General features: G+C 45.7%; 2 protein-coding genes across 4 annotated transcripts; both read right to left on the reverse strand.

The window, feature by feature from the left end:
- Nucleotides 1–1,809: 1,809 nt before the first annotated feature.
- Nucleotides 1,810–15,680, reverse strand: LOC310816229 (plastin-3-like). 3 transcript variants are annotated; one of them, XM_083686298.1, is made up of 16 exons: nucleotides 15,489–15,680; nucleotides 11,361–11,471; nucleotides 10,732–10,883; nucleotides 10,094–10,223; nucleotides 9,832–9,964; nucleotides 9,449–9,530; nucleotides 9,008–9,173; nucleotides 8,764–8,906; nucleotides 7,619–7,714; nucleotides 5,044–5,233; nucleotides 4,569–4,647; nucleotides 4,321–4,438; nucleotides 4,039–4,172; nucleotides 3,741–3,864; nucleotides 3,267–3,391; nucleotides 1,810–2,924 (listed from the first exon to the last, which is right to left on the reverse strand). In XM_083686298.1, exons 2-16 carry the CDS (start codon nucleotides 11,419–11,421, stop codon nucleotides 2,792–2,794), a joined length of 1,866 nt encoding a protein of 621 aa, XP_083542424.1. In that variant the 5' UTR covers nucleotides 11,422–11,471; nucleotides 15,489–15,680; the 3' UTR covers nucleotides 1,810–2,791. The 3 variants fall into 3 exon arrangements, with proteins under 3 accessions (XP_083542424.1, XP_083542425.1, XP_083542423.1); XM_083686299.1 differs by lacking the exon at nucleotides 15,489–15,680 and adding an exon at nucleotides 11,988–12,006 and having other exon boundaries at nucleotides 11,361–11,473; XM_083686297.1 differs by lacking the exon at nucleotides 15,489–15,680 and adding an exon at nucleotides 11,617–11,950 and having other exon boundaries at nucleotides 11,361–11,473.
- Nucleotides 15,681–21,067: 5,387 nt separating this feature from the next.
- Nucleotides 21,068–23,279, reverse strand: LOC310815737 (polyadenylate-binding protein 1A-like; the record flags this gene model as incomplete). The annotated part of the gene is made up of 4 exons (XM_083685631.1): nucleotides 21,068–21,297; nucleotides 21,373–21,600; nucleotides 21,706–22,282; nucleotides 22,404–23,279. 4 exons carry the CDS (start codon nucleotides 23,277–23,279, stop codon nucleotides 21,068–21,070), a joined length of 1,911 nt encoding a protein of 636 aa, XP_083541757.1.
- Between the last annotated feature and the right edge of the window lie 78 nt (nucleotides 23,280–23,357).

A 23,357-nucleotide genomic window follows, 5' to 3' on the forward strand; every position in this document is an offset into this window, starting at 1 on the left:
CCACTCCACACACCACCCGTCTCGATCACTCGCACACACACACACATCTTTCAGTTGAGTCTTTTTTCTCTAGCGTGTGTGTGTGTGTGTGTGTGTGTGTGTGTGTGTGTGTGGTTGTGTGTGTGTGTCTACAATCTTTAGCCTCCTTGAGTGTGTTAGTCGCCCATCTCAGCTCTACTCCTTTTGTAACAGCAAGCTCATTCTTATTCAGGAAGCTTATTTGAAGTGCTGTGAGAGAGAGAGAGTGTGTGTGTGTGTGTGTGTGTGTGTGTATGTGCGTATGTGCGTATGTGTGCGTGTATGTGTGTGAGAGAGAGAAGAGAGAGAGCGTGTGTGTGTGTGTATGAGCATGTGTGTGTGTGATTCTGTGATTATACACAGAGTGCTTCATGTGCACTGTTGCTCTGATTAGAGAGTGATGGATCTATTCAGGTTGATTTGCTCCTCACACTGGCAAAGACAGGAGAAGAAATGGGGGGGGGGGGAACTCTATGTAACCATTGTAGGGCTTCCATGTAACTTCATAGGGCATCTGTAACCTGTAAGGATTATTTGTAACATGTACTTAGTATTGGAATCACAGAAGCCAATGGCAGTTTAACAATGTAGTGTAATTTATATTTGTCTTTGCATATCGATTTACATCAGAGAATATCCCTTTAATAGGAAAACAACATTTGCCATTACATTGTGGCAGACAGATTGGGAGTTTGGATAGAGGTCTGTTTTTTAAATAATATATCAGAGATACAGCTAAGATGGCATATTCTAAGAAGAGGTTTGGAGTATTTAGGGTTGACAATTTACAGGCAGGTGTAGAATGCTTCCATTCCTTATGATAACCAGTTATATAGGAGTTTTCCAACTTCTAAAGGAAATTATTAAATTGACACTCCTCAAACCTTCACTACATCAAACTATACACCATCCTCTGTTGTAAAAAGTCAATGAGACACATTCACTGTGGAATTTCTAAAATCCAGAGAAGAGAGGTTTGCTATTCTATAGGGCTGACAGTGCTCTGTCGATAAGGGAAGCCCACATCAAACCGTTGGAAGTTTAGGAGCGAAGTTTAAGTGAGCATAATCATAATAGCTCTCTGGCTGGATTGGGAGTTTGGATAGATCTGGAGGTCTGTTTTTTTTTTTTTTTTTTAAAGAATATACTTGAAAAGAAAATACTAGAGATACAGTCAAAATGGCATACTCTAAGAACAGGTAGTATTTAGGTAGTATTATATAGTAGTTATATAGTATTATATAGTAGTTGGTAGTATTTAGGGTTGAGAATTCAGATTAGAGATTTTTAAAGAATAAACTGATACCTAAAACATTTGTGGACTTCCCTCTAATAATGGAAACACACAATGACTTTGATGTCACAGAGCTTCTGTGTAACTTTAAATCAATATAATAGTTCTAAAATCTGGTTAACTTTAGCATACATTTTTATTCTGATATCTTTGAGAACAAAAACAGAGTATGAATCATGTGTCATAACATCAAAAACTATACAATTGAGTAATTCCTACATGAAAACAAAGCAGGTGACAGAGTCTTTAGAGTTAGAGAGAGAGAGAGAGAGAGAGAGACATCCTTCCATTGATGTCAGAGTAACAGAGTACATCAAACACACACACACACACACACACACACACAATTACATCTCCATCCCTCAGATATGAAGAGGATTTAGAGTCCACACAACAGAGAATCACCTCCCCCTCTCACACACACACACACACACACACACTACATGAAAAACACAAGTGATGGAGAGACACAGGTGATGGAATACAATGATACTATGAACAGTTTTGAGCAGTTTAATTTGAGCAGTTTGCCATATACATTCAGATATGTTTGAAATATTTAGGTTTCATGGCTTCTGTCCATAGGCAAGGCGCTGTATTAAGGCCAGGATTTTCCAGTTTCTTTTCCCCACTCGTAACAATATTTGTATGAACATTTAAAAAATAATAATAATAATCAAAAAAATCAACAACAAAAAAAGTTCAAGATGTTCATGCATAGTTCTTTTTCATCAACTTTTAGTAAAATGCTTATTTAATAATACATGGACATAGAACATATACTAGATCAAGATAAATGTGGAATGTTTCAAAGCCTTGTCCTGTAAAGATGTATTCTGTATATTTGGCAAATTCTATACATATTAATCAAAACAGAGGCATTAGCATCCATTTCAATGATCCTTTACGAGGAGGTTAAAGATGGGAGGTTAATTACTGCATCAAAGCAACATTGCATCGAGTTTATTATCCATTATCCAGTTCATTTCTCTGTCTCTTTCTCTCTCATTCTCTCTCTTACACATCTCTCTCTCCCTCGCTCATACACCCTCTCTCCCATACCCACCCTCCCCCGTCAGTCCCTCACTCCCATCGCCTTCACATTGAGATGTTCATTTAGAACCACACTCCACTGACCAAATATGCTAAATACAACATAGTCTTCCATGGCTTGGGTCCTAATGTAGATATAGGTAGACATATTGAGATGCTGTTTGATACTGTACATGGGGTTATCCCTCAGCACATCATTACCATGACTGGAAGATAGGAAACTCTCCCTTCATTTTACATTCTCATTTTATTTGTCAATATGGCTGTCCGTTCATTCTAACCAGCAGACAGGCACATGTTTCTGCAGGTACGCAGTTAAAGGTTGGGTGCGGATGTGAAGCGGGGGTGAAGTGTGTGTGTGAGTGTGTAAGAGTGTGTGTGTGAGTGTGTGTGTGTGTGTGTGTGTGTGTGTGTGTGTGTGTGTGTTTACTCCCTCTTCATGCCCCGGCCCATGAGGCAGGCGAACACGGTCATCACCATCTTAGGCGTCACCTCCACCAGGTCCTCAGGCAGGGCATACACGCGAGTCCCGATCTTCCTTGCCATGGAAACGGCGTACCTGAGGTCAGAAAGGTCAGGGTCAGGGTCCACTCAACATTAGAAGCATCTCCAGCTGAGTTGTAATGGAAACGTTGTGGAGACATGAGAATGGGTATATTGTATGAGGCTCGGTTTTGCTGCCACCTAGTGTGTGTAATGTGTACTGTATGTATATTCTATAATATGGCTGTATTGACTGCCATAGAGTGTATATACTGTATGCCCATGTATAAGGCTGTCATTTGTATATGACTCTGCTACCATTAAATATACACCTATACCGACAGAAAACACCTGTGTGTATATGTCTATCTCCGAGCTCCACCAACACCTCCAGCCCTCTCCCCGGCTTCAGACTAACTTCGCATTGTCCAGTTTGTCCTCGTCAGAGAGACTTCCTGTCTTGACCAGGTCATAGGTCACGCTGCCCGGCTGGATGGCGTCAATCAAGTCCAGGACCGGGAGACTGGTGCCGATCTCTCGATCCTAAAATCACACACACACAACCCAGATTAATACGTGCACACACACACACACACACGAACACACACACACACACATACGCACAGACCTAGTACATAACCTAACCTTAACCCGAAAGGAACCAATGGAGTCATTGAGTCAAGTGAAAAAAACATGCCGTCCGAATATGCAAAGCAAGCTCAATCCGCCACACCCAAAGCTTCTTTTCGACACCGGTCTAAACACTACACATACACACCATGTTTACACAGTATCAACACTACGTGGAGTGATACTGAAGAGCTATTCAGTGATATTGTGAGGATTTCATGTAGCAGAAGTGGTTCAACTGCAGAGAATACGGATGACTGACCTTGAAGCTGTTGATCTTGGAGGTCTTCCCTGCCGCCGCCAGAGTCTTATTCACCCAGTTGATGATCAGATGGTCATCGGCCGCCTCTCCGTCCCCCAAATCCTCCAGAACGTTCAGAGTGTATCTGAGGATAGGTCGGCGATGAGTCAGGTCTGAGACATTCCACACCCATCCAACTCCTCTACCCTGCCTCTCTCCAGTCCATTGCCCCTACCCTCTTCTGACAACCCCTCCATCCTTCCACCCTCTGTCTGTTTTTCCACATCTCCATCCCTCCTCTCTCCCCCATCCCTCCTACCTCCTCATGAGTTGCCACACCAGTGCCAGGGTGAGGGTGGGGTTGCCGTCGTTGAGGTCCTGCCCTCCGATGCCAACCAGAGAGAACCCAGCTTGCATTTTACCCAGCTCCACAGCGTAGTTACAGTTCTCCAGCTACACATTACATACACACACAAACACAGGGCAGAGTGGTGAGGCAAGTGTGTGTGTGTGTGTGTGTGTGTGTGTGTGTGTGTGTGTGTGTGTGTGTGTGTGTACAGAGGGGTGTATGTGTGTGTGTGTGTGTGTGTGTGTGTCTCACCTTCTTCATGTTGGTTCCTATCTTGGGGTATGGTGGCTGGTTGACCTTGTTGTTCCAGTCGACAGGAATCTTGATCCTCTCATAGAGCTGCAGGATAACCAGAGCATCCAGCAGATCCCTGGGGGAAACACACACACAATACTCAGAAAACACTACTCCCTAATCAGTGGCAACCATAGCTACGCTACCTTAACATTAGTTGACAAAGTAACATTTCAATAATCAGTAATCAGTGTAATCATAGTTACCCATAGATGTGGTTGACGTGAGGGTTGACTCCGAGGGAATTCATCCAGTTCCGGAAAGTTCTCTCCTCTCTCGTCTCACCTGAGGAGTGGAAAGAGTCGTGGGTGACACAGGGGAGATGTGTGGGGGAGAAAAGGGGGAGACGGGGGGTGAGGTTGGTGAGGTACGTATGGAAGAAACGGGGGAAGTCTGAGACTTAAACCCATGAAAAGGAATATTTGTATTTAACCTTGATTTATCCAGGTTAGTCTCACTGAGATAAAATCTTGTTTTCAAGAGAGACCTGGTCCCCATTTAGCAGTAACACGCTGTAGTATCATGGGTAGTCAGGAGGGTGGGGGGCTAAGAACATGACTCAACATGACTCCTGCTTGAATATTCATAGAATACATCCTTTGCATCCTCCCTTCCTTCACTAATGTTTAAGTGATTGGTCAGATCAGAGATGATCTCAAGGGGGAACAGAAGTCCACCCACCTTCCAGTCGAGCCCAGTCATTGTTGTCAGGTTTGCTCAGGGCCGGGTACTTGTTGAACAGGTTGGCCACGAAGGCCAAGTTGAGTTTGGGGTTGCCGCTGACCACGTCGGCTGGGGTGACGAACTGCCGGCAACCCAACCTGTCAGCCTCCTGTAACATACGCTCTGCTCTCCTCAGGTCATCTTTCTCCTGTACACACACACACACACACACACACACACAGAACATGAGAAAGGCTCTCTCACACACGCATAGGTGGACACACGTGAGCTGGCTCACACACACTTTTTGAATAATCTAGATCCACAGTAAAACATTACAGTGCAAAGAACTGAATATTTCAGAGGTCATACAGATGTCTGTTCTTACAATCATGGGAACAAGTACCATTACCTCCTCCATACAGACAAGCCACACAGTTGACAGAGCAATACGTTGCCAGCTGTTTTGCTTTCTTTGGCCTAGAATTTGCAGGCCATGCACAGTCAGCTTGAATACCCATGTCTGCGACTGCCAAATATGGCAAGCTTTGACACAAACGTTTTAGAGGGGCACCTGGCACAGACACACAAACGGACACGGACACACACACATACACACACGGACACACACAAACACACGTCAGCCAAGGCATCCGGGTGCAGATAACTCTATAATTAGCCATTGGAGGTGACTGAGGCTTTTCCTCAGCAGCACAATGACCCATAGAGAAGTTCCCCCTCAGGAACAAGCCCACATCCTGCTGTAGCATAGTAGCGGACACTAGTACCGCTCTGAACAGCAGAACTGAGAGACTGCTCTCCTCTATTCCTGACCTCAAACACTCAGCCTTCATTCAGTTCAGTCTATATCAGGCTTCCGATCTATAGCTTGATGAAAGGGACTACATTCAGATGAGTAAAAGTAAAAGACAGATAAAGTTGTGATCCAAACATGCTGAACATACACCTGAGCATTCTGATAGCAGAATGAATGGGACCTTAGATCGGCCAATCACACGGCCCAGATAGAAGACCTGGGGTCAGAGGTTAGGGGAAGGGCTCTGTCACACCCTCCCACATTCCAATATGTTTGTTCGTTGAAACACGCCTGATGTGAACAGCATTCACACAACAGAGGAAATGCTGTGCCCAACCCTGGCTCACATACACCATGTATGGTGAGAACCCAGGGCCTCTGGGAGAGACCATCCTCACTACAGCCAAGCTGTTACCCTATGCCACTGCTCTGTCCCTAACCCAGGGCTCTGAGGCTGAATTAACTCAATATCAAAACAGCAGCAACCCATCACTGCTTATCTGGCCTTCAGAGGGAGGCAAGGTCAGAGTTAGATGTAGCAACACATACCTCAGATAGCAGCTGGAATGCTTAATGGAAAACATGTTTTGGACAAAGAATTCCACATACTGTCTATATCAAAAACAATGTGCTATTTGTGCTACATCTGCTGAAGACTGGTTAAGGCAGGGCAGACAGCCCCTTAGGCAGTCAGCCCCTGAGGCAGACATCCAATAATGCAGGGTCCACAACCATTTATGGAGAGCCCCCAGCCCCTAATGCAGAGCCCATAGCCTCTAATGCAGAGCCCACAGGCCCTAAGGAAAAGCCCCCAGCCCCTTATGCAGAGCCCATAGCCTCTAATGCAGAGCCCATAGGCCCTAAGGAAAAGCCCCCAGCCCCTAAGGAAGAGCCCACTATCCCTAAGGCAGAGGCAACACTGGTTGAATGAGGAAGTCATTTGTATGCAGCTGAGCACTGGGGGCCATTACAGCATTAATGCAGCACACTAAATCACCTCCTCTCCTCCACACACACACAACTAGGTTTCTTCGTTTCATCTCCAGCTGAGCGCCACGTGCTTTATAAAAGTGGCCCTTCTCTCTCTCTCTCTCTCCTTTTCTCTCAAGTCTTTCCAGGAGGCAAATGCAGATTTGCTACACCCTGAACACATGCACTGGAACAGCACTGCTTTCTGATTGGACGAGACACACCGCAAGCGCCCATATCCCAGTTCCGGTCCTGAGTTGTGGGATTGGGTTGCGTAATAAAGTAGGAGTTGAAAGGAGAGGCAGCTCTTGTAAAGACACAACACTCTGAAAACACCTGGAAACACTTCAAACCTCCTTTATGAAACACTTCAGCTGCAGTCCACAGAAAATGTTTCCTTTACTACAAATATTGTACCAGCTGTCTTCTAGGCCTCAAGAGTCAACATCTTCTGAAGTCATTGATTAACCATGTGATCAATGTACACTGAAGCAGGCCATGTTGATCATATAGGGCTGTGGTACAGTATACATTTCATCACGATACAGTACATACAATCCATAACTTTCATAGTTTTAAAGAGGAAGTGATGGAATGGTTGCTATGTGGTCACTAGGGGACACATTTCAGTCGTAAACAAAAAACATCTGAATCCAATTGAGACTTAACTCTTGGATGAGTAAATGAATGCCTGTGGAAACCGATATAGAACTGTGATGGGAAATGTTCTCCCTTATCGACCGCGTGGCAAACAGAACTGTACATCACTTTTGTGATGCGTCATGAAATATTTAAAGGGGAACTCACGCTCAAGCCGGACATGTTGATCTCAATGCGCTGTTCGTCCTCTTCGCTTCCGTCAGGAGCCACCTGGTTGAGCAGGTGGAAGTAGGCCCTTGAGTCCTGCAAAGATAAACATGGTGACTCCTTCATTCAGAACCACAACATCACTCCTCCAGAAGAAACAACAGTGTTACTCTCCCATTGTGAGAGTGGATGGACATTATTATGAGACATACTGTACACACAGCATCAGCACAAGACGACACAGACCCTCACAAACATGCAGCAGGTACCTTGACTGAGTTTGAGAAGTCTGCTACCTGAAGCATGGGAGGACAGAAACAGATAGGGAGGGCGAGAGAGAGAGAGAAAGAGAGAGATGAAGAGGAAGAAAGGAAGCGACAGAGAGAGAGAGAAACAGATGGGAACAAAGAGAGACAAACAGACAATAACATGGGCAGACAGACAGACAGACAGAGACAAAGAGACAGTGTTTCGTGAGTTATTACAGATAAAGCTCAGCGGACCGAACCAGGAGCACAGGACAGAGAATAGAGGGCCTGGAGAACTCATCCTGTAGAAGATTGGCCCTGACGCACATCATATTCTTAAAACATCTCATCCATCACTTTTTTCCTCTCTTCCCATCCCATCCCCTCCACTCCCCTCATCCTCCCATCCTCCCACCCTGACTCAGCCCACTCTCAGTGAGAGCTGCTATAAATAACTTCAGAACGGACAGATCGATATAATGAGTAGGGGAGGGGTGAAGAAAGGAGGGATGGAGGGAAAAGACAGTGAAGGGGAGGGCAGTGAAACAGAACAAGTAAATCTAATCCTTGAGACGTTGACAGAGTTTAAAATAACCAGGGGCAGACAGAGTCATTGGCCATGTAATATGCTGAGTTATACTGTACATTGACTGGGTAAGACACTGACCACGTAATACCCTTTTCACACTATTGGACCGACCCAGACTGTACTGTGCTGGCCGGGTTGTTTTCTTTTCACATTGTCCTTTCCAACACTGTTCTAGAGACTGTAGTGGACGTGTAACCAGGGGAGCGCGATACAGTTTGGATTGTCTCAGCTCTGCTCAGCACTATAGTGTGAATAGGGTACAGAGGTGATAGGGGTTCAGTTAGGGGTTAAGGGTCGGGGGTCCTGACCTTGATGTCCGAGCTGAGATTGTTGATCTTGCTACATCCAGCTTTTTCCAGGTGGAAGTTGGCCCAGCGTAGCAGGAGCTCCTCTGGAGACAGCTTCATCAGGTCCTCCAGGGTCTCTCCATCAAACAGCAACGCAACCAGAGCTACACACACACACACACGTTAACAACCATTTATCACTAAATCCATAAACCCTTGACTTCTGTGTGTGTGTGTGTGTGTGTGTGTGTGTGTGTGTGTGTACCTTCGTTCTTGCTGAGCCCTATATCAGCGAACAGGCCTATCTTGATGATCTGCCACAGCAGACCCAGCACCAGGTGGGGTTTCCCCTCCGTCAGGTCAAAGGCTCCGATGTTCACTACGTGACAGCCAATCGCAGAAGCCGAATTCAGAGCCAGGTTCAGATTCTCCTGTCGGGGGTAAAAACAGAATGTGTGAACTCTGACCTTAACCTACCTGTATGTTTGCCAATCCTAACACACCTCAATAGTAGCCTCTGACCCTAACCCACCTGTATGGTGACCTCTGACCCTAACCCACCTGTGTGGTGACCTCTGACCCTAACCCACCTGTGTGGTGACCTCTGACCCTAACCCACCTGTATGGGGACCTCTGACCCTAACCCACCTATATGGTGACCTCTGACCCTAACCCACCTATATGGTGACCTCTGACCCTAACCCACCTGTATGGTGAACCGTGTCAGTTTCTTCTTGTTTATCGTTCTCTCGTCGATCGTATCAGGAACCGACAGGTTGATCATTTTACTGAAAAAGAACAGAAAGAATGGATAAGGGTCACCCTAGTACACAAGGGTGTGGTTCTGTATCATGGTTGTGGTTCAGGAGTATGGTTGTGGTCACTAGTATGGTTGTGGTTCACTAGTATGGTTGTGGTGGTTCACTAGTATGGTTGTGGTTCACTAGTATGATTGTGGTTCACTAGTATGGTAGTGGTTCACTAGTATAGTTGTGTTTCACTTGTATGGTTGCGGTTCAAAATCAAAGTTGTAGTTCAGAAGTATGGTAGCTGTTCAGTGGAACGGTTGAGCTTCAGTAATGGTCTCACCACAGCACGATGCCGTCCCCTACTGCGGTGAACAGGGAGTCAGTGTTGGGGTCCATGGGCAGGACATGCTGACAATCTGGGTCCTTCTCCAGAGCCACGTTGATCCAGTTAACAAACGCAAAACGCTCCTCCTCTAAAACATAGATTTAGATTTAGATTTAGACACACACACATACACACTACTAAACTCATGCATGCATACACACACATACACACACACACACACACACACACACACACATACACACACACACACACTGACCTGAGAAGGAGTGCTGAGTTCCCTCACTCGACAGCTCACTGGTGCCTCCGATGGCCAGGATGCCTTCCTTCCTGTTGATGGCTTTCCGGAAACTCTTAGCGATATCAGTATTCTTCAGCTCTGAACAGATCTGACACAGAACAGACATGTGTTTGTGGTCAGTTTATGAATGCGGTCCAAGCAGAGTGCGTGTGTATTTGCGCGCGTGTGTGTGGGTCGTCATTTTAAGTAATGTCATGTGGTGTGTGTTTTTGAGGACTGTGTAGTCATTCTCCAGTCATTCATGGTTGGTGGAGGCCCGCCAATCCCGAGGTCACATGACTTTTGAGAAACAACATGCAGAGGAATCCAACCGATAACCTTCAGATTGAACCAAGACCTTGTAAATCCCCTAACCCACCTCCTTATGGTCACCCAACCAGTAGGGAGGTCCGCTGAATAAGGTCTACGTAATGTGACCATTTACGGTTGTGACCACTTACTTGCATAGTGCTAGTGCTCACTCAACCAACGTAGTGATCACTTACACCAAGTAGTGGTCATCCCGTACCATTTGTAACAACCACTTGGCCTACAGTATATAGTGACCACTTGTGGTTGTGACCTCTCACCCCGGCCCCTACATAGCGACCACTCACCGAGACGAACTCGTCGAAGCTGATCTGGTTGTCTTTGTTGCGGTCCAGTTTCTGGACGATCTCTCGGATTTTGTATCCCGGCAACGATAGGTTGGCCTCTTTGAACAGCTCAGTCAGCTCAGAGTCACAGATGAACCCATTACTGTTCAAATCTGAAGAGAGAAAGATGGAGATAGAGAGAGAGAGGGTTAATCTAACTACTTATCTTGCCCCAGTGGTGTATGTCTGTCTGGGATGTACGTACTGAGATGGCTCTACAGTATGGTTTACAGCATTACTGCTTCACTAACTAGGCTACTTTAGTACCCTGGCTTACACAGCTTCATTAACTGGGCTACTTTACTACCATGGCTAACAGCTTTACTACAAGACTCTTCTATTGAATCACTTGTATGTTGTAAAGCACTTTGTGACAAATTGTCTCTTTAAAAAGTGCTATACAAATACATTTGATTGACTGTTAGTGAGAAAGAACCTCTGACTCTACAGTAGCAACAATAACCTGCTCTCAGCTCTATGCTTTAACCTAATCCTGCATATCTATCCAAATACTTCATATACACCCACATATGCCAATAGACAGCCGAATATACCCATATAATGTATACCCCCAATATACCCACACTTACCAACTTTCCCAAAGGCCTCCCTGAGCTCCTCCAAATCCTCTTTGCATATCTTTGACGCCATCTTTCTTCCCAGAGAAAACTTGATTCCTCAAATCCAACAGCCGCCCTTTACTCTGTGGAGAAAATAAGAGAGAGAGAGAGAGAGAAAAAGAAAAACAGAGACAGAAAGAGCGTGAGAGATAGAGAGTGAGTCACTATTAGACTTGTGCTGAATTTTCAATTCTCCCAAAGAGCACACTCATTCATTCCCACTCACGGATTTATATGATGTAAGCCATACAGTGCAAATTGCCAAAAGCCAATGCTGACACCAATCCAATGCTTGTCAATCTGTGAGAGGGAATGAATGAGGATTTGGAGTTTGCAGTTTATGGAGAAAGGTAATGAATCGGAATTCATCGCTGGACTCCCTCCATCTTGGCTTCCTTTGATCTCAGAGACAGTTATCCAATCCCAGAATGAAGAGGCACACTATGCCCATAAAGGGTGAGGCAGCTTTGAGAAGTCTGAACTAAAAAGAAAAACACTATTATTTCTACTACTGGTACAACTACTGTGTCATAGGAAACACACACACAAAGTTTAACTCAACTAACAAAATACACTAACTCTAGATCACTCCAATACCTTGAGATCACTCCACTTGATCACTTTAGATCACTCCCCTCACACTAAATACACTAGTACTAACTCTAGATCACTCCTCTAAACTCTACATCCCTCCACTAACCTTACTGATGCCTGCTCTATACCCACAGTCCCAGCCCGCCTGCCATGCAGTTGGAGAGATCTCAGGTTGCAGCACTAAACAACAGATCACCTGTGAAACCAGTCTCACAGAGGAGGGGCCAGAGACCCACACAACACATCCCGTGAGACAAAAACACATTAAAATGCCATTTCCTTATCAGATGTTCTCAATTTCAGCCCAATGAAATACGAGGGCGTGTGACTGCATGTGCAGCCTAAGTACTGTACTGTACTGTATTGTGCAAGGAGGGGGAGGGCGATGGCCGGGGGTGCTGAAGCGAGAGAAAGGTGTTCATGTTAACTCTCTCGTAAAGGTGAGCAGAGCCTGCCAAAAAGGGGAAGTGCTGGAGCTTGGGTCTCCAACTCCGGTCCTGGAGAGGTACTGGGTTGTGTGCAGCAGGAGAGGCTGGTGGCGGTAGAAATCAGAGGACGGGCTCATTATAATGCATGGAATGGAATAGAGAATAGTAGAATGGAATGCTACGCTATGTGGGTTCGATTCCATTCCATAGATTATAATGAGCCCGTCCTCCCATTTCTACCTCCACTCACCTCCCCTGGTGTGCAGGGGTTTTTTGTGTGCAGGTTTTTGTTGGAGCATTAACAAAACACACACCTGATTCATCTCATCATTGTCAAGCTGATTGTGATACTCCATTAGGCCTATGGGACCTGACTCAAGTCAGCCAGTCTGAGGACACACAACCAGGGTTGGGGAGGGCAGTTGTTGTAGACTACAGTGAGGAATGTGGCCTTGGTGCAACTGATAGTGAGTCAGTGTTCCATGAGTAACACTAGAAGCAACATAGGCCCTTCGAGACACAGCCTTGTACTAAGCGACCGTCCCACTGACCCACACCCTGTCGCAACATGACCACCACCCCTCAAACGCTTGTCACAGCCTTGAAATATAATACATAAACATGATGACTGTAATCAAACCTACTGTGAAATCTGGAGTTGTAGGATCTCTTAATCCAAAGAGAAGTAAGTGAGCAGATTAAATGACTGACCAACTGCAGAAATGTACCCTAAACGTACCCCCTTATTGTGTGCGTGTGTGGGTGCGTGCGTGCGTGCGTGCGTGCGTGCGTGCCTGCTATCTGTGATCTGTCTCAGATGAATGAATCATTACAAAACAAACATGGGGGCAGTTTTAAAAACTGCTGAAGGTGGTCTGAACCGTCAGCATATCCTCCTCCCACAGTGCCTGTACAGGAGGAGGCCTGTGTTTCTCTGCTGGATTCTGCAGACTCATCTGGGTTCAGAAAGCGGCCTTCTGACCACAGACTCCTCAGCAACACAGCAAGTCCTGCACCTCCATATTAAAGCACCTTCTATTATATTGCATTGAGGTAACTTTATATCATAGGCCTAGAATGTAAAGTTGCTGTACCACCTCTCCCCTCCCTACACACCTCTCTCCCAGGTGGGCTGGGTGGCAGTCTACCTGTAGTAGCATCTTTAGTCCCCCAGAGGGCACTCATGCACTCACTGGCCACACCCCTGCAACATTTGGCCATCAGCAGTGCTAAGGACAGAGTGCTAAGGACATTACGATGGCCTGTCACACACTCCCATTCTGTCTCTCACACACACACACACACACTTACATTTATGGCATTTAGCAGACGCCTTTATCCAATGCGACTTACAACAAATACATTTGTCTAAGTAAGTCAGTCATCTATACACACACACACACACACACACACACACGCACACACGCACACACGCACACAGTCAATGACATTCCTTTCAGGTTGTTCTCTCCAGCTGTTGCCAAAGAGCTAATTCGCATCAAACTACTGAAACCTATCATCCTTTCCCCTTTGTCGACCGGCACCTACACCTACTAGCCCTCATTTCCTCCTAACCCCTCCCTTCTACCTCAATCTGCTACGTCTCACCCTCCTCTCCTCTCAGTGAGCAGTGGCATCCATCTATGTAACCAAACCCAATCGGATCACTCCAGCAGAGAAACCCAATCTGATTAATTAAGAGAGAGCTTCTCAAGAACAGACTTCCCGCTTGTTTGTCTGACCACTATTGCACATCCCCTGAAGCACAGCAGCCCAACAGAAACACACTAGGTCCAATAGAAGCACACTAGTTAGGAGCCATAAGGAAGCACAGCAGCCCAACAGAAACACACTAGGTCCAATAGAAGCACACTAGTTAGGAGCCATAAGGAAGCACAGCAGCCTGATAGAAGCAAATGAGTGTAGTCTAAAATAAGCACCCTAGGCCCAAATTGGTCCAACAGGCGACTGTGTTTTAAACTAGAACATCAGTTGGCTGTTTTCACTGATCTTTATGTGTAGAGAAAATAATACACAATGAAGTACTGTAGGGGTGAAAACAAAACAGACATAGAATAAAGGCTAGAGTAGGTCCCTAGGCTACTGCCATTTCGCTTTGGGCATCATTCAAACCACTGTGGGAACAATAAAGCACAGTAGTAAAGAAATTATGTGTTGCATACAAATGTCACGAGTGAGTCTCATCCTCTCATAGGGCGATAACAGCCTCTCTACAGGCCGAGCATAATCCACTGTACTTCTATAACCGTAAATCAGCTCTGGCATTCAGACAAATGATAATTATATAGGCCTACTTAGACGCAGTGCAGGCCTATGGCTGATAATCAGAATTTTAATTGAGATTAATAATTGGGGAATAATAGCCATCATCAACTAGAAATGGTTATCTCTAGGCTATGGCGTGAACCACGGCTACTCCGCATGGTAGAAATCTGCAGACGATACGTCATTCATTCCCCACATTGTCTGTCACTAACCACGCTCTGTCCCGGGGTACGGAGAGGTAAAACAAAAAACCCTCTACTGAACGAAACTTTCCGGGAAATGTTGTATCTGCCCTTTGTTGGGAAAACAAACGTGATAAACAAACAGCACAAGACAAAGCAATTTCCCTACGAAAATCACCAGACCAAGAATATGGGAAGTGTGGTGGCAAGAGGGAAATATACAAGGTGTCAAAGATATGTTTGAACACACTCAACATGTACAAACATACACACAAAAAAAATACATTTAGCCAAAAGCAAAACGACGCAAACTAGACAGCCGCAAAATGCATGACAATAAGTGTTCACGGGCGAGGTGGTGATTTTTCTCTCCTTTTTACCTCACTTCCAGAACATTTATTTCTCACATTCAGTGCAGTGAGCTATGTTGGGACCAATCTGATCTAAATACTAGGTTACACTTATAAAAACACCGAAATGTGGCAATCATTTTCATCATCGCTGTTATCAAAGTCTTGTCACACTAATTTCTTCTCCAAATGAGCTCAGCATGGTTGCGTTTTGAAGATTGTTCATACATACGACAATATCACAGGTATTTCACTTACTTGTATCAACCCCGCTGGCGTCCTACTGCCTCACATCCCCGATCCCTCCTCCGGTGAGAGAGGCGCGCTGATACCCCGCCCTGTCCCGTTCTACTGGTCCGCCTTGTGGGTGCGTCGCAGATGCAAAATTTTCTGCGAAGCCATATAATACGCAGTTTATCAGCTTATTGTATCGTTCGCCATAGCGATTAGAAAATCATTACAATATAACAAGCTGATAATATTGTCCTGACTGACCACATTAGGCTACTTCCCCTGTCCATCAGACCACTACTACACCTGTCTATCAGACCACACCTACACCTGTCCATCAGACCACACCTACACCTGTCCATCAGACCACTACTACACCTGTCCATCAGACCACACCTACACCTGTCCATCAGACCACTACTACACCTATCTATCAGACCACACCTACACCTGTCCATCAGACCACACCTACACCTGTCCATCAGACCACTACTACACCTATCTATCAGACCACACCTACACCTGTCCATCAGACCACACCTACACCTGTCCATCAGACCACACCTACACCTGTCCATCAGACCACTACTACACCTATCTATCAGACCACACCTACACCTGTCCATCAGACCACACCTACACCTGTCCATCAGACCACACCTACACCTGTCCATCAGACCACTACTACACCTATCTATCAGACCACACCTACACCTGTCCATCAGACCACACCTACACCTGTCCATCAGACCACACCTACACCTGTCCATCAGACCACTACTACACCTATCTATCAGACCACACCTACACCTGTCCATCAGACCACACCTACACCTGTCCATCAGAACAATACTACACCTGACAACCAGACCACACCTACACCTGTCCATCAGACCACACCTACACCTGTCCATCAGACCACTACTACACCTATCTATCAGACCACACCTACACCTGTCCATCAGACCAACACTACTCACACCTGGCTGTGAATCAGACCGATAATACACCACTAGCTGACCTATACTGTAGGCACCCTGTGTTAAATGTCCCCTATGGCTTATCTCTCCATCACTCTTGCTACACACTACTGTCTCAGACCAAACGGCAGCAATCTGTCCCTACTGGTCCTCAAAACTGGACCTCATTGGACAGAAAAGGACACACCATGCCATGGCAAAAGCTTAAGAATTCACCTACAGGTCAATTGTCTTTATTTTCCAGTTTGGTATCCAAAAACTAGAGTTGTTATGGTTACTACTGAATGGTACGATTCAAAGTCATATGATGTAGAATGCATACTGTATATGAACCATACATTTCAGCCCAAACTTGATTAGATCAAACAAGAAGTGAACATCTGGAGGTAGTATTTGGACTAGGGTTTATGGTTAGGGCTAGAATCCTTGTCAGTCATTCTTGCTCCTTGCCCATGCATGTCTGACTCGCTGCAGCAGTGAAGAGAAGAACCTCCTCATGAAACGTGTCTCATTGTAGCTGTCCATACTTGTCCAACTGTAAATTCCAGAGCCATCTTTTACGACACAACAGCGCAAATATTTTGCTAACCTCCCCAACATGACTGCAGTAATACCACATGTCTACATGTGCACGTATGTGTTTTTAACTTTAAATTTTGTGAATAAAGCTTAATATATTATATTTGTCTTCAGTATGCACAATATACTTTGGTGTTTGGTGAAAGCCCAGCCTAAGTAATTTGATACTGTGGTAACATTTGAGGAATGTTTTGATGTGATACTAAGACTCCTCTGAGTCTTAGTATCTGAGTCCTCTAAATGGTCCAACAACTTTTGCAATAACGTTGACCAGCTTACACAGCTCAACTGTGCGTGTGTGTGTGTGTGTGTGTGCGCGTGTGTGTGTGTGCATGTGTGTGTGTGTATGTGTGTGCGTGTGTCTGCAGTTGTTCCTCTGGCTTGTAGCAACATGTGTGTTCATTGTTGACTCCCTGCAGTATGGCGCAGATGCCTTTAACACATGTTCCACTGACACATAATAACCCTCCCTGTCTGAGATCTCCTCCCCAAGTCATCGGCTTGACCTAATATACTCACACAGAGCCTCTGTTCTTTTAGTATTACCAACTGAATGCTTCATAGAACAGATGCACACCTCACACACACACACACACACACACACACACACACACACACACACACACACACATTGCATGTGTATTGTATCTATGTAACTCTCATTTACATGCATCCTTGGCTAGAGGGGGTAAGTAAGGACCGTTAACCCACACATTCCAACAGTCCTATCATGGTTGTGTAAGAAACTCCCAGGTCACCAAATGCACAGAGAAAGGAAGGTGAAGTTCTAATATGAAGGCATGTAATGAGTTAAATTCGACTCCACCTTCAGATTCTGTCCCTAAATAGTCATTTACATTTACATTTACATTTACATTTAGTCTCTGTCCCTTATCCCTACCTCTAAATACTGTAGTTCTGAGAAAATTAGATAGGTCTACACAATCTGATGGTAACTCCATCTTGCTCTATGATTGGTCAGGTAGAATGTTTTTGCCATATTGTGTACACACCTGGCTCCTCCTCTCTGGTCTACACAAGTGCATGGGGTAGAGGCTAGGGGCTGATTTAGGATTCAGGAAGTGTCTCCCCCAGCCTCCGCCAGCCTCCCCTCAGCATCCTGTCTCCCTTCAGTCTCCCCCTAGCCTCACCCCAGCCTCAGACCCAGGGCTACATACCATCCCACAGCCGGCAAGAATTATGTAACAGATGTAGCAGCACTGTAAGTGACTAAGGGATGGGAATGGGAAGGGTATTTCAATTGGCCATCCAAAGGCAGTGTTGTGTAGCTGTAAAGTTTAGCAGTACTTGTATGGCCCTGCGTATCCCACAGGGTGTGTCCTAGCAGTAGCCAGCTTTGTTAAGGCTAGTGTGAAACAGACACTGCTTACAGAAATCTGATGCGTAGAGCTCAGGGGAGGCTGGTGGAGGTAGAAATCAGATGACGGGCTCATTGTACTGTAATGCATGGAATTATACAATTCCTCATTCCATTCCATGCATTACAATGAGCCTGTCCTCCAATTTCAAACTTCACCCGCCTCCCTTGGTAGAGCTGATGTGATCTCCTACTCTACGCTATATTCTACACTATAGATTTCTATGAGAAGTTCTATGTTGAATTGTGGGCTTTGGGCAGAATCTCTACACTTCTTCCTGAAGAGTGCGTTCGTTCAAGTTTCAAGTTTCAAAGTTGTATTGTCATAGGCACTGGGATAGGTATGACAGTACAAAGGAATTCTTACTCTTCTCCTTAAAAACACAGAATACAGTAGTAAAACAATAATACAGAAACATCACAATAGACCGTACACTCACTCTCCCACTCATTTCCCCAAAAGCACGAATGGATTGGTCTCAGCATGGGTTAGACTAGAGGGACTTTCCCCCATATTTCTTACACTAGTCCTTTTCTTTTACATTTATGAGGGGAAGTGATTGAGTTACACACTTTGAGTAGAGACGGGTAGAGAATCAGACTGCTACCCCTGCTGGTGTTAAAAACTGTGTCCTTTGGAGCTGGTCGCTCCTGAGAGGAACAATGCAGTCATTCTGCAGGGACACACCCATCCTCTCAGCCTGCATGACCTTATAAGGAAGTAAAGGCAGCTCCTGGAGTGATTGGCTAAGTGAATTCTGAGCGGGGTATTCTGATTCTCCACAGCATATAAACAAATAACACCTGTTCAGGACACATAACACAGGAAGCAGGAAGAGAGAGGGTGGAAAACACTCCCATTTACCTGGGCCATTTAAACACTAGTCACGCACGCCGGACGAAGATGTCTCAGAAGTATAGTGTGAGTGGCTGATGAGGCCAATATGAGCTGGGAGGTTGTTGGTTTTTGCTGTATGCCAATATGCCTTTGCTGTCCCTTTTGGTTTCTCACACACACACACGATCACCCTGGCTGTTTCACTTGACAGGCATCCAGACGGGACATTTAGTCATTTGGAGGACCATTGGCCGTACTTATACCTGCTGAGCTGCTGTCACCTAGCAGTCATGCTAGGTCCCATTTCTCCACCCTTTTACTGAGGTATGCACTTGTGTACTTTGCTACATGAACTTTAAAGCATATGATTAGTTGAAGCACATGGGCACTTACACCAATCCATTCCTGTTTAAGACCATGTGGGAAAGTGCATACATCAGGAATAAGGTCGATAAATGGGACTCGGAATAAGTGTGCTTATCCCTGGCTCATGTACCATCCTGTAAGAGTGTTTATAGACTTCTACTGGCACAGATCTCTCATGTGAACCAATGATGACATACTGTATGTCTATGGTCCAATCCCTGGAAACGGGGAATGGGTAAATGCTGCCGCCTAGTGGTCATATATACATACATTGCTGTCTACTAATACTCAACATTCACCAGATGCAGTTTGCTTTGCTTCTTTGCTTCTCCCAAAAATCAAGGCACTCTTCTTTCATTAGTGTACTGAATTGTGTTTATGCTTTAATGCTGTATAGTGTACTGAGTGTATAGTATTATAGGAGGTTAAAAGCTGTGTGTTGGTTTGAGTGAGTAGGTTGTAAGCAGTGTGTTTTAGATGGGGTGACTGTTTGGTTGTCTGTATGGTGTTTGGTTGTCTGTATAGTTGTCCTGTATTGTTATCCTGTCTCTATGTACTGTAGTTTCAATTTTATCATCTCTCCTCCATGTTTGCGGTTCTATCACTTCAAGCACATGTCTGCAGTCTGATGAAACCAACATGACATCCTCTAAACAAACATTTTTTTGTCGCAAATTATTGAGACAGTGTGTGTGTGCATGTGTGCATTATTACTGTGTGTGTATGCAGGGCCATAGCCAGGGTAACCTTTTTACAGATGTCATGCAAAACCCAAGTAGGGGTCAGGAGGAATCTTTTCAAGGAGATTATTTCTTGCTCAACGGCTACAAATGTTTTGGTGCACTTGAGAGAGAGATGTTTTGGCCTCTGAAGAACAAGCTATTTATTTTGTAAGTGTTTGAAATCACAGCCAGTGTGGTCAATCCAAACGACTTTCACAAATGCACAGCTATAAAGTCTCTGTACACAACAGTGGAAATGTAAAATGATGCTAGATTTAATCACCACGTTTTTCAAACCTGTATTTTCAAGGTTATCTATGTTTTAATAGGCATTGCAGAGTCAATCAAGGTCATTACTTTCATGAAATATTTGTATTTATTTTTGCAATATTTTGAGAGTTTTAAGTTTTTCTGTTTGGTGAAGCAGGTTTCAAAGTCCAGATTTCTGTGGCAGGGGTCAGGTAGGCAGGTGGGTAGTCAGACAGGCAGGGGTCAGGTAGGCAGGCGGGTAGTCAACACAGGAATGGTAGTCGAGTAGTCCAGGGTCGGTCCAGGGTTCGGCAGGCAGGGGGGTAGTCAGACGAGCAGGAGTCGGGCAGGCAGGCGGGTAGTCAGACAGGCAGGGGTCAGGTAGGCAGGGGGGTAGTCAACACAGGAATGGGCTAGGTTTGTGGAAGGTAGACGAGGGGGAATATATAATATTTTTTCATGGTGAAGTAGGTTTCAAAGATCGGGTCTCCTTTTTATGTGTTAGCCGCTTGGGGTTGTGCTGGGATGTGGCCAGATTTCTGTGCAGCCTCCTCAGCCCAGTGGGCCTCCAGCACAGCAACCGCTTCATCCACCTTGGAGCGCAGGGACTCTGGAGACTCCAGCATGTGGAGCAGATCAGAGTTGTCCATCTCCAGCAGCATGCCGGTGACCTTGGGAGCGATGCTGGGGTGCATGTTGTGGATAGATGGGAAGAGACGCTCACCTGGAAGGAGGGAGAATTAATATCTGTAACAGTAACAGCTAATGGGGATCCATAGAAACAAACAAATAGACTCACCTATCATCTGTTTTTGGTCCTCATGAGGAAGGGCAGCCAGTATGGAGGCAGTCAGAGGCTCCTGGTCCTGGACATGGACAGCAGGCTGCTGCATGGGGACCTGTGGCTGGGGAGCCATGTGCTGCTGGGGGTAGTGTACACCAGCTGTGTACTTGTTCTGGGGCACGGTGCGCATCCGTGCTGTAGCTGCATCTGCACTGGCAGGGCGCTGTCTCAAGGCCTGGGTAGCTGAGAGGAAAGATCATCATAATCAAAGGGATATTTATGGTAAATGTTTGGCGAGTGGTGTTGTCAGACCACTATGAGCAGCGTTGCTTCAGAAAATATACTGACCTATGTGCTGAAAGGTCATCATATGGGGCAACTGGGAGGGTGTGGTCTTCATAGCATTGAAGGTCTGAGGCCTGGTAGCGGATGGACACATGGTGTTGGGCATGTTCTGGAAGTGCAGAGGTTTCACACTCTGGGTAGCCAAGCGAGGAGTGGGTCTCAGCTGAGCCAGCTGATTGGTGAAGTATGGGGCAGCACAGTTCTGGGCCTGTGGAATGGCTGCCATGAAGAATCCAGGTGGGGGAGCAACCTGGTAGAGGTTGATGCCTGGGTTGGGAACGGCATGAACGGCGCTGGCCATCCTCTGCATGCGCTGGTTGGTTCTGTGAGCCTGGCGCACCTCCTTGCGCTGGGCCAGGGTCACGTACAGGGGCTTGGTGGCCACGATGCGGCCGTTCATCTCAGTCAAAGCCTTGGTGGCCGCCTCAGGGGAGGAGAAGCACACAAAGCCAAATCCCTTGCTGCGTCCACCCTCCATCATCACCTTTGCACTGGTGATTGTTCCAAAGTGGGAGAACTCTTTGTACAGCTGCTCATCATCCAAGCGATCATGCAAGTTCTTCACGTACAGATTGACACCCTGGTAGAGAGAAACCCTGTTTAGTGAGATGTTTTTCATGCCTCAAATATATCAACAATGTTTACCAAGACTATCAACTTCTTTTTCTTTTACAGTATATCTTTTTTTCATATCCACACACCTGGTATCTGGTCGTGCGGCCCTGCTTCATCTGCTCAAACTGGCGCTTCAGCACAGTCTGGCGCTCTCCTCTCTTCTGGGCACGGCCCACGTAGACCCGCCTCCCATTTATCTCCCGGCCATTCATCTCATCAATGGCCCTCTTGGCATCCTCATGCCTTTGGAAATTGACAAATCCAAAACCCTTGGACTTACCAGTGTCATCAGTCATGACACGGATGCTCAGGGCTGGTCCAAATCTTTCAAACCTCTCCTTAAGGCGTTGGTCATCCATATCCTCTCCAAAGTTTTTGATGTACACGTTAGTGAACTCTCGGGCCCTGGATCCAAGTTCAGCCCCTCGTTCTTTGCGAGATTTGAAGTGTCCAACAAACACTTTTCTGTCATTCAATAACGTGCCATTGAGTCTCTTAATAGCTCTCTCAGCAGACTCCTGGGTGTTATACTGCACAAAGCCATAACCTTTAGAGCCATTCTCATCACATACTACCTTGCAGGAAAGGATGTCCCCAAACTCAGAGAACCTGTCGTAGAGGTGCTTGCTGTCAAAAGTCTCCACTAAATTCTTAATGAAGATGTTGCCTACCCCACTATTTCTCAGAGAAGGGTCACGCTGAGACCACATGATGCGCATAGGTCTTCCATTGACATCATCAAAGTTCATGGTGTCCAGGGCACGCTCTGCGTCAGCTTGCTGTTGAAAGTTGACATAGGCATACACAAGAGATCGGCGTGTTATCATGTCCCTGCACACTCTTATAGAGATGATTGGACCACAAGGGCTGAATTTCTCATGCAGCATTCCCTCAGTGGTGTCCCTGTGGAGATCTCCTACATACAAGGAGGCCATCGATTGAATAGGCGCACTAGGATTCATTTCTAATGGCCCTTTCAGACAACAAGAGGTGAAAAAAAACAGTGAAAAGAACAAATAACATCTATCTATCAAGCTCTT

The sequence above is a fragment of the Argentina silus genome, assembly GCF_951799395.1.
Source record: "Argentina silus genome assembly, chromosome: 15".
Lineage (NCBI taxonomy): Eukaryota > Metazoa > Chordata > Actinopteri > Argentiniformes > Argentinidae > Argentina > Argentina silus.